Here is a 14462-nt window from a genome sequence, read left to right as displayed (position 1 = left end):
CTGAGTCCACCTTTAAACACCAATATAATCAATAATTGAAGCTATTTTCGAATTTATCACACGAAAAGAGTTTTCACTGCCATAAACATGTCGGTGAAACGCCACAGACTGCGTTAACCTAACCTGCTAATTACTGAATCATTCATCGTGAGTTTTAATGCCTTGTTTTTGCGAGATTTGTAGCGCCTAGTTTTATACAACAACGATAAACGAACACGAAAGCGAATACATCGTTCCAAGGTAGTGTATGATAACTGTGGACATAGGCAATGCAAATATTTTGACAGATTAAAGTAAATCCTTGCCGAGCACCCAAGTACCGTGGTCCTCATTGAGATTTTGCCTGAAGGAGAGAAGCGTATGGACACGCAACAAGAAATTGTGACGAAATATCGAGGAAATATCGAGAAAAAATATGTGAACGTCTGCAAAGAAGCCAAAAGTCTCAAAGTTTTGCTTTCAACCATTACGGTTTCGCCGAACGTGCGCGATAAACATACATATACACATTATTTCAGTCGAGAAAATTTTACCGGCTATCACATTTGCATGTAAATTATTCAAAAAGTAGATTAAAAGATCGATTTGAAAGAATAGAGGATAATGTAAGGACAAAGATAAGTTAATCCAAGAAAAGTGTCAACGTTTCCTTCTTACAGCGGTTACCAATAACACGAGACCTACCGTCTTCAAAAGAGTTGGATAGAGTTTCGTTTTGGTGGACGTCAATCAAAGAAAAGCCGTTGAAATTATTTTTAATTCTGACAAGATTCCAAGGTAACCCGTAAGAAACTAAGAAGTTTACCTCGCTAAGAGCAGGTAAACTTTATTTAAATTGATTTCCGAGCCAGATCAAGGGAAAAAAAAAGGCACTTTTGAATTTAAAATTTAAATTTTCACTGCAAGTCATATTTTGCTCACCTGCACGCGTCGCTGATTTTGCAAAATTATTAAAAAAAATACGGCTTCATCTAAACAATGCCCGCTCTTTTATATAAACTGGCTTGGAATTCAATTTTCATAAAGTTTACCCTCTGTCAGCGGATAAAACTACCAATTTCTTACTCTGTTGCCTTGGAATGATCTTAGAATTCAAAATAATTTCAACGGCTTTTTTATGATTGGCGTCCACCAAAAAGCAACTTTATTGGAGTCTTTTGAAGGCGACAGGTCGCGTGTTATTGATAACCGCTGTAAAGTACTTGTAGCCATTGTAGTGGGAGAGGAAATAGATTTTGAATGCTATGAAGTCGGGCGTTCCACACATTAGACTAGACTGTAAGTGGCTATCTTCGCCAAAATTCTAACACATTTTTCTGTGCGCAGTCGTTATGTACAAGCTATCGTTACGTAAACTTATTCTTAAAAATTCTTTTATTTCGAACTGGTTGTCCTTTTCAATCCCCATATTAACAAAAAACAAAAAAAAACCTGGCTCAAGGTTGTGGTTATTTTTGCTGTCTGGAAGATGTCGACAAAAAAGCTTGAGAAAGGAATATTTTTGAACAAATACACACTGCTCAACCTTGTAATTTACATGATCAAAGCCACCATAGCTGACCATAATGTTACTATTCAGAGCCAAAGATTATGTGTTTAGCAAGAACCGATAATGCCGAAATGAATGGCTTAATCTCTCAGTGTAATTTCGCTCATAATCGCACCGTTCTTACAGGAACAGTCAAGCCGTTTATCGATAGCACTCTGTAAAGGACCAATATTTAAACAAAATAATTCATTCCTAAGATTTTGTATAATCCTCGCTCATTGTTTTGATTCCACAGTACGTTAAATAAATCACCTAGTGTTATGAAAACTCTGCCAGCTTTTAAAGATGCGGAAAGCACCTAAGCGGTGAATCTGGTGAGAATTCTAAAGCCTCAAGCAAAAAGACTGAAACCCAAAACGATCATCAGAAACGCTGCTGTTGCAATTTGTTATGACAATGTACACCTTGTCTTAACTCTGCATCCAATCAAATGTACTTATTCTATTTTAGTGCAGGTGTGAGCTGATGTTATTGTGGTTCAAAATGAAAATTAGCTCGAACTGGGGTTTTCGCGGCGACCATACAAAACACTATGACGTCAGAGCAACAGAAAACATTGAAAATTTATGCGATTTTGAGTAGTGTATTGATTGCTGCAACTGCAGTTGTTTATCAGGAGCCAACCGAGGAACTTGTGTGAACCTCAAGGTCTGAAGTTCTCCCTCACCAAAGAGTGAAAACCATGGTAAGTGTATTTTGCGAGCGACGGCTGTGGCTTTACGAGATATAGCTACCTCTATGCTCGAATGATTACAGCACGCGTCGCTTTGAAATGTTTCTATTCCTCGCGTCGAAGCGTCAAAACAGAACCAGACAAGACTACTCAAAAGCCATGTGTGAATTATTTTGTTTCCTTGGAGGTGTACCTCGGTTTATTCGTTGAAGCATTCGTCCTCAATTTCAATTTTGTGGTATTTTGTTCGTAGGCCGAGCGCCAACTGACGGAGGAGCAAATTCACGGTAAGCTACTAAGCTTATTATGCATATAGTCCTGTCAGACGTAATTTCTTCTTGTAACCGCTACAGTTCTATTTTGACCTCAACAATCTGCATGGCATTAAGTTTCTAAATGACATTTTTCGCTAAATTTTCTTCCTTGGTATAGAGTTGCGCGAAGCGTTTTCGCTTTTCGACAAAGATGGCAGCGGAACTATCTCCAATGACGAACTAGAGGTGGTAATGAAGTCTTTAGGGCAGAACCCTACACAGAGCGAGCTTAAGCAAATGATTCAAGAAGTCGATGTGGATGGTAATTTGAGTTGTATTTTGCTTTTAATGTTACGTTTGCTAGAAGCTGTCCAATAGTCCTTAACTTAATTGCTAGTTCGCCGAAATTTAACCTATACGAATGTCAAGCAATTTTCGAATTTTCAGGGCAAAATTAAAATACAAAGAATCACTATAGGCATATTTAAAATTCGCCTCAAGCAAGAATTGCATGTGTTTACTGCAAATGTATTAATATGTACAAAATATAAATGTTACAATTTATATGTATATCTATACATATATTTTTTTATTTTACATCTTCTCGCCAAATGCAGTGGTTTCGCTTTTCAGTAATAGCTTCAACGGTGGTTATTTTGCTTACATTTGCGATCTTTTTTTGACATCGCCATTATTTCCGGTTTGTTTGCCTTAAAAACCAGAAATATATGCAAAAGTCAATTACCCTACCTGGCGAACTAATAAAAACAAAAATGATTGAGACTTCTACCAACAAGCAATTTCGAAGTTATTTCTGATAGTGTTGCACACGGCTTTTTATCAAGGAACTTTATTGTAGATTCATTAACTATAGAAGTGATGAACATTTCGTACTTAAGAGAAAATTGATGACTTAATGTCATTTCATTTTTCACTTTCCACTTGACGATTCCCTGATTAGCATAACGAAAGCTTTACTGATCGCTTTGCGAACGTTCTTCTATAGAATTTAATTTTTTTTGGTTTTTCAGTACCTCATATTTTGGTGGCTTTAATTTAAATTGCGGAGAAGACACTTAAAAACAATCAATCTCCATTTCATGTTTTTTCCTTTCTTCTTGAGTCACCTTCGAAAATTCCATTTCCGTTACTGCTAAAATTGCTGTTGGCTATTTACAAAACTAAAAAAACGAGCTTTTTACTCTGAAAATCGTAAAAAGGACCAAAACGCGACGAAATCCATTTTAGGTTGTGTACTTTCGCCGTAACCTCGAAATTTCAAACAATAACAAAAAATACCTCAAGTAAACACCATAATTTCGAAATGAAAATATATTAGCATTGAACGGAAATTGCTAATGTCGAGGTTTGCCGTTTGAAACAGCCAAAAATTGAAAAGTTTTTCACCTTATTCATTTCATCGGGGCATCGAACTGGCAAATAAAAAATAATCGCATTGTAAATAAAAATAATCGCTTTGTAATTTTCTTAATCCATCCTGGTTTTAGTTCAATTCTAAAGTGTTATTCATAAACACAATCGCTGATCATGGTCTTATTGAGGTAGGCCGGATAAGACTTAACCGACCGCAAACCTTTCGTTTTTTATCGTCATATTTCGACTTCTCTGACTTGTGTACAAGGAGACAGCGTAGCTGTTCATTAAATTTGAAGTAAAGTTACTTTTTGAGCCGGACTGAATCCAACCCGTTGGCAAATATGCACGCTGTTTCTAATCGCGTCGCTGCTTTGGAAATGTTCTTAATGCATTGCATCAAATTTTCGAAAATTTCGACGTTACCTTGGGGGTTTTTCGTTTCTTTTTTTTTCTTTCAAAGAGGATCTTTACTCGATACTACTTTTACCTACGGAATATAGACGTCAGTGCAGTTTTCTGATGATAATCTAAAATATTAAAATTATCATGATTCGTGGATACGTGCTTCTCTGCCATCACGTTTCCAACTTTGATAACTTTCTTTGACGTTTTAATAATCGTTCAAAAAAAAAAAAAAAATGTTGCACGTTTATGGGGTGAATCCAATATTATAATTTCTATGTTAAATTTCAGGTCCATCTTCCAGAGCAAAATTTCTGTGTTTTTTTCTTGCAGTCAGGAAAAGGAGATTTGCACGACAAAATAAACATATATAAGCGCCACTGAGAAAGAGTGGACTGACTACATCTTTTTTTCTTTGAGCAGGTGGATCACGTTCACCTGGTTAAAACCAAAACATTCTGTGTTTGTCGGCGATATAATTATAACTTTCGATACAAAACCTCGATGTTTTTATTTTATTTTATTTTAAAAATGTTAAATGATTTTGATTTAGCTTGGACAACACAGTTTGCCCGGCATCGATCCTGAAAATGAGCATTTTTAGTTTCATGCAAGTTAAGAAGTGGCTTCACGGTGAAGCGTTGGATACCGAGTGTAAACATCAGAAAAAATGGATGCGGTTTGCTACAACTGCAAATGTTATACGGACTATATATAACATCTAGGTGGAATTGTACAATCCCGGTACAGCTGTTCATAGAAGGGCTGATCAATGTTCCTGTTCAGAACTCGTTTTACAGAGCCGCAGAAATTTTGTGCTCTGAGCACGTAAGATGAAGTTTCCCTCAGTAGTCTTCAGAAGCTTCGATAAGCATGATTAATTTTTTGACAGGGTTGATTTTGCATGAAAATTTAAAAAGGTGGTGTCACTATAGTACACCAAAGGCCATAAAATTATCCAACACCGATTTATGTTTTAAAAAGATGCATGAACATAAATTGTCCATCTTGAACAAGTTGAAGAAATTCTTGTTGGGACATTTGGCAAGTTTTATAATAGACCACAACATAGCTAGTGTTTTTAGGTGTTGCGTGGAGAGCTTCTGCTAAAAACAGTGCCTGGAAATTGGGAGAATTCCTAAACGTTTTGGGCGTTACAACTTGTTTATAGAGGCAAAGCTATCAATCCTGAAATTTTGTATTTTTTTCGCTAACCTGCGATCACGCCCAATCAACCTCGTTCCCAGAAATAAGAAACACTCATGACCCTGGGAACCTTCCTGGGAACGAGGTTGCGCTACTATTTCCTCTCATGTATTCCTAGATCCTTCGCGCGAAATACCGTTTTCCGCCGGAACGGTTTACGCAGCGAAAACAAAACCGCACAAAGCCTGATCACGGGTTAAATTTTTGCAAACGTTTTCAGCGCAGTGCACAATGCCTGATGAGTATGAAAGGCTACCCAGCTGCCTTGCAGATGCTTCGATGCAAGCTAAAAACAATTTACTGGTTTTGCTATTTTAGGTTACTTGTCAACCTGTGCTGGTGTTTTCTTTCAAAAGTTGAAATTTTAATTGGCTGAAACTGAATCAGTTTAGGAAATGGAATATTTTATTTCTCGTTTTTCCGAGCTGCTTTTGGCTTTGAAAAAATGCCGCTTAGATCAGGCCATATTTTACGCTTTTAATTACATGTTTGCCTCCGAAGACAAAAGGAATTAATTTTCATTGTAGCAAAAATTTGAGGTGATGTTTTGCTAAAGAAAGCTCTTGTTTTCCTGCGCAATTTAATCCGAATTCAGCTTGAGGCGTTAATTAAAGGCTCGAAAAGACCTTTTGACCAAAATATTCCACTGCAACAGATCGTTGCCCACATATAGCACAGTTCGATAACTTTTCGCACAACGTTTGCTTGTGTACATGGTCTTGACCGCAAATTTTGTGTGAATACAGTCGAATTTGCTGTATTTCAGGTAAAAGCTGCTCAAATATTTAACAAAAAACCTGGTTTGTAACATGAAATTGCTCTTGCAACATGCACCGGGAAGAAAATATTAAGGTTTTTCTCCTTGGAAGAACGAACTAAAATGAGTTTTCACCGACTTCTCTAAAATACACAGGAAGAACTTCGAAAAGTTGGCCAACTTTTTCAAGTTGCAATCCGCTTCCATCCTAACCATACGCAGCGAATTATAATTAGTAGTAGTTTCTGTGCACTAGTTGGGTTATTGTTAACAAAAGTCACCCATTATTTTAAAGATTCCATTGAAACAAATACGTTTTTTGGCTATTCATAGGGACACTAAAAATAGGTGACACAAGCTTTAAACAAAGAATCGCAATTAACGGTCATGGTTAACGACCTGAGCGAAAAATGATACGTTTTAATTCCATTTCGCCAAGACCATACTTAGTCATTTGACTGATTTCGATAGATGTTCCGTTTTTTTTATTCGAATTGTAATCTTTGTTTAACTTTGGCTCAACTAACGCTGAAAAAAAATCGGATTAAAATAGTTAATTGTTCAACAATAATATTTCAGTTGAATGAGAGCACAGAGCGTCAGACGGAATAATGTATGAGTCAGAATAATAAAACCCATCAACTATGTAGACGAAGAGTCGCCACAGACATAAAGCAAGTTCATAAACGTTAAATACGAAGTCAGGAATTTAGAACCTAATTAACGCCTGGAGTGTTAAAAATCATTTAAAATTCACGCTGATAATTTCAGTAGTGATTCCGAGTATTTTACATTGTCTCCAATGTAGACAAAATACAAAAAGCCGAAAACAACAAAAGAGAAAGATGTTTTTTTCAGCAAAATCTATGCCATCGCCAGGCTAAGCTTAAATACAAAGCAAGCGGATTTAAATATTGCAGAGGTAGTGATCCGCAAAAATATGCACGTGAATCGAAAGGCATCGCGACCTCTGCAATATTTAGATTCGCGTGCTTTGTATTTAAACTTAGTCTGACGGTGGCATTGATTTTTCCTAAATAGTTTTCTTTGCATTTTGTTTACATTGGAGACAATGCAACTACTCGGCAGTCACCTTCATCCTTTACGTAAAAGTAAAGTGTTGACTTAAAATAGCATCAAAACTCACACCTAATTTGAAAATAGTTAAAATCAAAATTAAATGCGCTGATGTTAATTTACTCGTTTGTAAAAGCAAATTAAATTTAACTTAATCCACTTGTTAAACGTGTGGTATGCAATGCCTATGCTAATTAATTTGTTTAATCAAAGCTGTCAATGTTTAAAATCTTGGAAGTTAATGAGCAACGCCCGTAAAACACATACTATAAGGTTATTTTTAATAAAAGGAGAAAAGAACTTAATGCCATACGAGGCACGTTATAAGTTGGGCCTACCTATCAAAGCGATACAGTTCTCCCCTAACCCCCCCCCCCCTCCCTCCAACCTCCGAGTTGTCCCGGCCCATGCGAGAAAGGGTTTGAGATTCTCGTGTATTCTAAACGTTGGTAGAACTGTTTGAATAAATAGCTGAAATTAAAGTTACCTCTCCCAGGGTAGCTCTGGGGAGGGTTTTCTCGAGTATAAAGACGCCTGATTGGATTGACATGATCGTTTATTTAAGACCTTAGATTAGATTTTTTTCGTATGCGACCTCCTATTTATTATCTTCGATATTTAGGAAACGGTGAAGTGGACTTTGAGGAATTTTTGTTGATGATGAAGAAACAAATGATGTCCCGAGACGTGGACAGTGAAATGCGTGAAGCATTTCGGGTATTTGACAGAAATGGAGACGGGCAGATAAGGTGAGAGGTTATAGTGAAGCTTATATGAAGTCACTTATCTGTGATTAGGGAATTTTATGTTCTGGCTGTGTCCAAAACGACCAACAGCTATACATGTTTGGCAGTATCTCCTCTAGATAGAACGATGCTAGTCATTCCAGTTATTAACCACATTCGAACCTCCTTAGCCACGCACCTCAAATAATGGCAAGAAAAAACTTTAAGTTACGCGCGCAAGAAACATGGAAAGGTTTCTTGTTAACGTACGGGGTCATGGGAATCAGGGGCCGGTGAGCGCCTCGCAAAGTTGTTCCCAAGCGTGCCCTCGATCCGAAAACCTTTAGAACGCTCCTGGGTTAGGGCCCCTGCAGCTCTGCCTGGCTACACGCAAGCCGGACGTTTTGTCTGATTTTCTCGGCGGCCAGTTGTGTTCCTGTGTGGATAAACTATAACATCTCCAATGAGACGTTTTGCAATTCCCGTATCAAAAGTTTATCTTCATTGGCGAGACATTTGTTCAAAAGTTTTTTTTATTTTACGGATGGAGCTTCTCAAATTAAGCTGAAATGCGGTCACAAGTTGTACTTTATAGTATAAGATCATGCAGTCATGAAAGTTGTCGAGCTAATCAGCAATTGACACCACAAGGGCTACAAATTAAGCGAGATGAATTTTTCATACGTACACGTACGAAGCTAAACGTGACTCTTATTTGGATGCGGATAAGTACGAGTGACGCAGTTGGTGAACTGATCGCTCATAAGTTTATTCTCTCGTGTTTTCCGCATTTAATTTGCTGCCAGTAGACAACTACAAAAAGCGAAATTACAATACGATTTCACCACGCTGGAAAGAAATAGTAATCTAGAGCCGATGCAGCAAGCCATAAATCCAAATCAACCCCATCTCTAGATAGAACTGCTCACAGTTTAATTTCCTCGAACTTTGCCCTAAAAAAAAAGGAAAACAAAAAAAAACGGTTCGCTTCTTTCTGCGCGGATAATCTCAGTGCACGGACAAATATCCCTTTACACAAGTTATACTTTCCGCGCAAAATAAATGTTACTTTAATTTATAGTTAACAGTAAAATTTATTAAACTGTTTGTCTGTAAATTTCAGCCCGATGGAACTTAGAAATGTGATGACAAGTTTGGGAGAAAAGTTGACGGAGGAAGAAGTCAGTGAAATGATGAGGGAAGCTGATCTCGATGGAGATGGATTTATAGACTTTGAAGGTATTTAAGGACGGTGCCTACTTTTGTTACTGCGTATACGTTATGCACATCTCGAGATACTTGAGTTTCCTACGGGCTGGAGACGAGAATGGGGTAGTGCTCACTAAAACAGGAATATTTTTGCGCGGTTTAAAACTATGCGGAGAAAGCAGAATCTAGCAAGTACTCTTGGTATCCCAAAATAATTGGGGGTAACCATGCATTTTTCAGAGGTAATTTTAAAAGCTTCAATTTAGGAAAAACTGCTATACACTGCTTTATATTTTGGCGCTTTTTAGAAATATTATTGCTTAATTATTTCTAAAAAATGCGTGGTTACCCCCAATTTTCTTTTTGGATTCCAATAGCCCTTGCTAAAAGCTGCTTTTCCCACATAGTAGACGTTTGTGCAATTGGATTGTTGTTTCTGCTAGTGAAATCCTCAGGGTAGCTCGAATCCTTAAGCACCTTTTCCACACTAATACCTCACACCTGTTTCACGTCGATGCCTGTTCATTCTAAACTTCATGCTATTTCAGACCAAACTGAAAATCTCTATACCCTTATCTCGCTCGTTAAAAATGTTTTTAAAAACTACTTTTGGGCTAATAGTAAAGAAAAGTCGTAAGTCATAACTTACAGACAAAAATCTTTGGAAGAATCTTTATTTATTAGTAATTGAAGTCGAGTAAAAGTTCACTTTAATCGGGGATTAAGTTAATCGGGCTTTGAACAACTGGGCCCCCAGAAGACCAAGGGAAGATTTCATGAAGCTTCCTACCTATTTTTGTCCAAAAATGGGCTTTTGTATTCTAAAAATAATTGTTAGCACAGACCTTATTTTTTAAAAGTTGGCTAAATGAATCCGGACGCAAAAACCCAACAACTTTAAATACGCCTCTTCGATCCAAAACAGATAAAAAAGCGATATCCTTTGAACAGTTAAAGCAACGGGCGCTGGTTATTCCGCTATCTCTTCCATTGAGCGTAGGCTTATTGTCTTCTGCGCATGCGAAATTCATGGCTTTGTGGGACAATAGCTAACATTGAAAACTCACAAGGCCCTGCTAACTGTGTTCTCAATATTTTAATACCACAATACATAGCATCGCAGTGACCATGTTAAAAGTTTTTTCTTCGTCTCTCCACAGAATTTGTACATATGGTATCGAACATTGACAAGAATCCAGAGGGACCCCCTCAGTATCTGTTGGCTACTAAGTAGTTTATCGATCACTGAACTGATTGAAACTCATTTAAAATGTATATTTTATTGAAGAGCAGTTTTTGAACGACTGTCATGAGCGAAAACCAGTTTTGCCACAGCTAACCAATCAAAATGCGCTATAGTGCAATGAACCAATCAGTTCTCGCAGATCAGTCGTCCTGGTTTGCAACCGGTAATAAGCGCGGGAAAAATCGAGTAACGTCAGTGACGACCGGGTTGTGGCTTTGCTTCTGATTGGCTAAGAAATCGGCGTGTTTAATTTAATTGGTCAGCGCAGCGTGGGTATAGGTCGACGCTCCGAGTTCGCGTTAAACAAAACAAAGACAAACAAATCTTAACTATCTTAACTTCCATTTCCGATGGCGACTAGACTTTTCAGAAAAAAAAAATCGTTTTAAAATTCGCTAATTGAAATGATTTAAAACCCATTTTTAAGCACTTCCAAGTTGTTTGTTTCTCTTCCAGTCATTTTAGTGTGCTACTGTTATTGTAGGAACGTTAACTGCGTGGCAACCATTTTGCCTTTTTGAGTTAGCCTGCATAACAGACACTTACTGAGCCGAGCGGGAAGGGAGACATTAAGCGCGAAGCGCGACTCGCGAGCGCAGAGCGCGAGACGAGGGGGAGAGAATATTTTTCTCTCCCTCTCGTTTCGCGCTCCGCGCTCACGAGTCGCGCTTCGCGCTTACTGTCTCTCTCTTCCTGCTCGATCGGATCAATAAGCGCCTGTTATGCAGGCTATTCTGAGTGAACGTCTCTTTCTTAAAGCACAGAAAGCCTTGTAAAACTCTTTTAAATGGCGATACATTGTCATCCACGCAGTTACATTAATTTTTTTTTAATTTTCGTAAGAAAGTTTTAGAATGGAACTCATTTTCCAACGGACTCCGAAATGACAGTCTATCAAAAACTACCAATTTGTTTAAAGAAATTTAGCTTAATGTAGATAGGAGAAGCGTATGACAGTCTTACAAAATGCATCTTTTTTAGTAAGGAGAAAGCACTCAATTGGTGAGTCAGTGGAAGACGGTCTTGTAAATATGTAAATATAGACTGTAGCATATGATTAATTATAGAGAATTTAACAACAAATCACAGTGTTTAGTTAAGAGATAAGTTCATTTGTTAGATTATCCATTTTTTTAAAAGCAGGTTTTCTATTTAGCCCAGTTTCCATCCACAAACTCCTCTTTTATCATCTTGAACGGCAATTTACAGTGCGACACGCCTTACCGTGGCCACCTAACAAACTTTTTTTTTTTTTTACAAGTGCTAACTCGTAAAAAAAAGGTTTGTTGGGTGGTCGCGGTAAGGCGCGTCGAACTGTAATAGGAAAGTAATGCAGGTGAAGTAAACTGCTAAAGAACTTTGATTTGATTGATTACAAGATTCAACAGTTCAAGCAAGGTTTCCCACTGGAAATGAAAGTCGGGGCGATAGTTATCTTAAAACTGTTCGAATTCTTCAATTAATAGTACAGTATGTTATACGTGCATAGCATGAGTTAATTCTCTTTTTATGAGAGATGAAGTTGTGGGTCAGTTAATTGGCTAACAAAACAGGAATTTTGTGTTTTTATATTGAGATTCTTGGGTTTCCTATGGGTGGTGGCTACTAATACAGGGATATTTTTGCGCGGCTTAAAACTATGCAGAGAAAGCAGAACTTAGCAAGTGCTCTTGGTTTTTAAAAAAAATTAGGGGTAACCATGCATTTTTCAGAGATAATAAAGCTTTACTTTGATAAAAAATGCCATACATTGCTTTGTATTTTAGCACTTTTTAGAATTATCGTTTCTTAATTATCTCTGAAAAAATGCGTGGTTACTCCCAGCTTTCTTTTTGGATTTCAATAGTCCTTGTTAAGATGTGCTTTTCTCGCATAGTAATAAACTGCGCAAAAGTACCTCTGTATTAGTAGGTACCGTCGCAGAAGGAAAGCCGCGCAACAAAAGACTTAATTCTTAATTTTTTCCAAGACTTTTAAAAGATTTCTAGAGTAGACCGAGCTTTCTGGATTGTCAAATAGTTCATTTATTTCAAAATGTCTAAGTTCGTGTACAGAGGCTAGCTATTTATTTACTATTATTTATAACAAAAACTCAGTCTGTTCCATGTAACATATAAACTTTGTCTTAACTGAAAGCCAGTAAAAAGGCATTGTAAATATAACAACAAAAAATAAAGCAAAATTGCTCAGAGCAACTTTTGAAACCTGCCCTAAGTCACTTTGCGGCCTGCACCAAATTGTCGGGTGGCACACAGTGCATGGAACCGTGCGTGACTGTCACGATAGTTATCCTGTGCGTCACGTTAGAGTAGCAACCCCTAGGGAATACATCCTCGGCGGAACTGGAATTAGTTAACGTTTAAAGCAAAAGTAAAATATCACACTTGTCGCCAAGCGGCCCACACAACCTGTGCTTTAGATACATGTGGAGTATTTTGACACCTTCTTATGATTATGCGGGAAAAGTGGATCTTAGCATGAGCTACTGAAATCACCCCTCCCCTCACCCCCGCCAAAAAAAAAAAAGGAAAAAATACTTGGGACCCAAGTGATCTATTAAAATCACTGATCGTGCGGTTTTGCACCCCTCTCCGCCAAGCAATTAACTATTGCATAAAATGCACTTTACTGACGAACATCTTCGAGACCTACAAGCATCCAACCAACCTAAAGGCCCGTTTAAATGGTTTGAACATTTGCTTCAACATGCGTTCAACATAGTTGTTGAACCAGGGGCATTTGAACAGGTCGTTCAACATTGTTGAAAGCTTGTTGAAAGTGTGTTGAATCAAATTTAAATTCTAAAACTTTCATTGAATATCGATTCAACATTTCCTTTGTGAATGATAATAATAATAATAATGTTTATTTCTTATATTGCGCAGTCTAACATGCTAGATATGATCGAGTGCGCATTACAAAATCTTAATATAAAGTAATGAATGGCTAATCTAAATAATAACAACAATAATAATTTACAATCTCCGGAAAAAAAAAAAAACACAACAAAAATTAAAATATGAGTTAATAAGAGAACTAATAAAAAGCTAATTTAAAAAGATGTGTCTTTAGTAAAACTTTAAAAGTATTCAATGATTGGCATTGTCTGATTTCCAAAGGGAGTCGGTTCCATACTTTGGGCGCGACATTTTCAAACGCCCTATCCCCTAGTGTCTTTTTTGTTCTATAGGTGTTATCCATTAGAAGTATGCCCCGGTGTGATCTCAACTGGTACCGCGAGCTGTCATTGATTTTTATCAAGTCTAAAAGATACTGTGGTGCGACGCCATAGATACATTTGTGAACTAACATTGCTATCTTGAATTCTATTCTGTGTGGACGAACTATTCTGGAATGGCCTTGAAACCGTTTGATCACTCGGTTCATCCAACATTTCATTTGCCCAACATCCGTTCAACTTTTGTTGAACGAATGTTGAAACCATTTAAACGGGCCTTAACCATTGTCACGAACACGTGGCTCTGATCTGTGGCATTTCTCTACATCGTGGTTACACAGAGAAAGCCGCAAAAACCCAGAGCAAAAACTCAACTTACAAATCGGCACTGTTTTAAAATCTGGAATCTGGAATCAAGAAACGCTTTTTTTTCGCGTTACCAGTCCACCAATCTCACCAATAGGTCCCAATAGTGCAACCCACAATTCCTCGTAAACCAGCGGCAGTCAGTTGTCGGGGGGGGGGGGGGGGGGAGAGAATGTAGCCTCCCTTTCACAGACGCTCTTTTGGCTCGTCACGCAATCTTTCCTCCAAGACGAAAGATTGCGTGACGAGCCAAAAGAGCGTCTGCGAGGGAGGCTAGGGGAAATGGTATGGAGCGACGAACTGGCACCATTTCCCGGCTCCGCCTTCCGACTTCCTTCCGACTGGCAACCTCTGGGTATCTAGTCTCCCTCGCAGCCGTTTTTAGTGTCGTCACGCAACGCTCCTCCCCACTAAGAAAACCTCCATTCAACATGTTTGAGTTT

General features: G+C 37.9%; 1 protein-coding gene across 1 annotated transcript; it reads left to right on the top strand.

Annotated features, from left to right (window-relative positions):
- Nucleotides 1-2094: 2094 nt before the first annotated feature.
- LOC146473241 (calmodulin-alpha-like) lies at nucleotides 2095-10993 on the top strand. Its single transcript, XM_085118464.1, has 6 exons — nucleotides 2095-2234; nucleotides 2476-2509; nucleotides 2655-2798; nucleotides 7918-8044; nucleotides 9144-9259; nucleotides 10390-10993. Exons 1-6 carry the CDS (start codon nucleotides 2232-2234, stop codon nucleotides 10461-10463), a joined length of 498 nt encoding a protein of 165 aa, XP_084974590.1. The 5' UTR covers nucleotides 2095-2231; the 3' UTR covers nucleotides 10464-10993.
- The last annotated feature ends 3469 nt before the right edge of the window (nucleotides 10994-14462 follow it).

Source organism: Pavona decussata, unplaced genomic scaffold (genome assembly GCF_977016875.1).
Source record: "Pavona decussata unplaced genomic scaffold, jaPavDecu1.1 SCAFFOLD_94, whole genome shotgun sequence".
NCBI lineage: Eukaryota > Metazoa > Cnidaria > Anthozoa > Scleractinia > Agariciidae > Pavona > Pavona decussata.
Note: the sequence above shows the minus strand (reverse complement) of the source record. Positions and strands in the feature narration are given on the sequence as shown.

Excerpts from the sequence above, each read along its gene's own strand:
- LOC146473241 (XM_085118464.1), top strand. Across the intron at positions 2,799-7,917 it reads TCAAGAAGTCGATGTGGATG|GAAACGGTGAAGTGGACTTT; the intron begins GTAATTTGAGTT and ends TTCGATATTTAG. Across the intron at positions 9,260-10,389 it reads TGGATTTATAGACTTTGAAG|AATTTGTACATATGGTATCG; the intron begins GTATTTAAGGAC and ends GTCTCTCCACAG.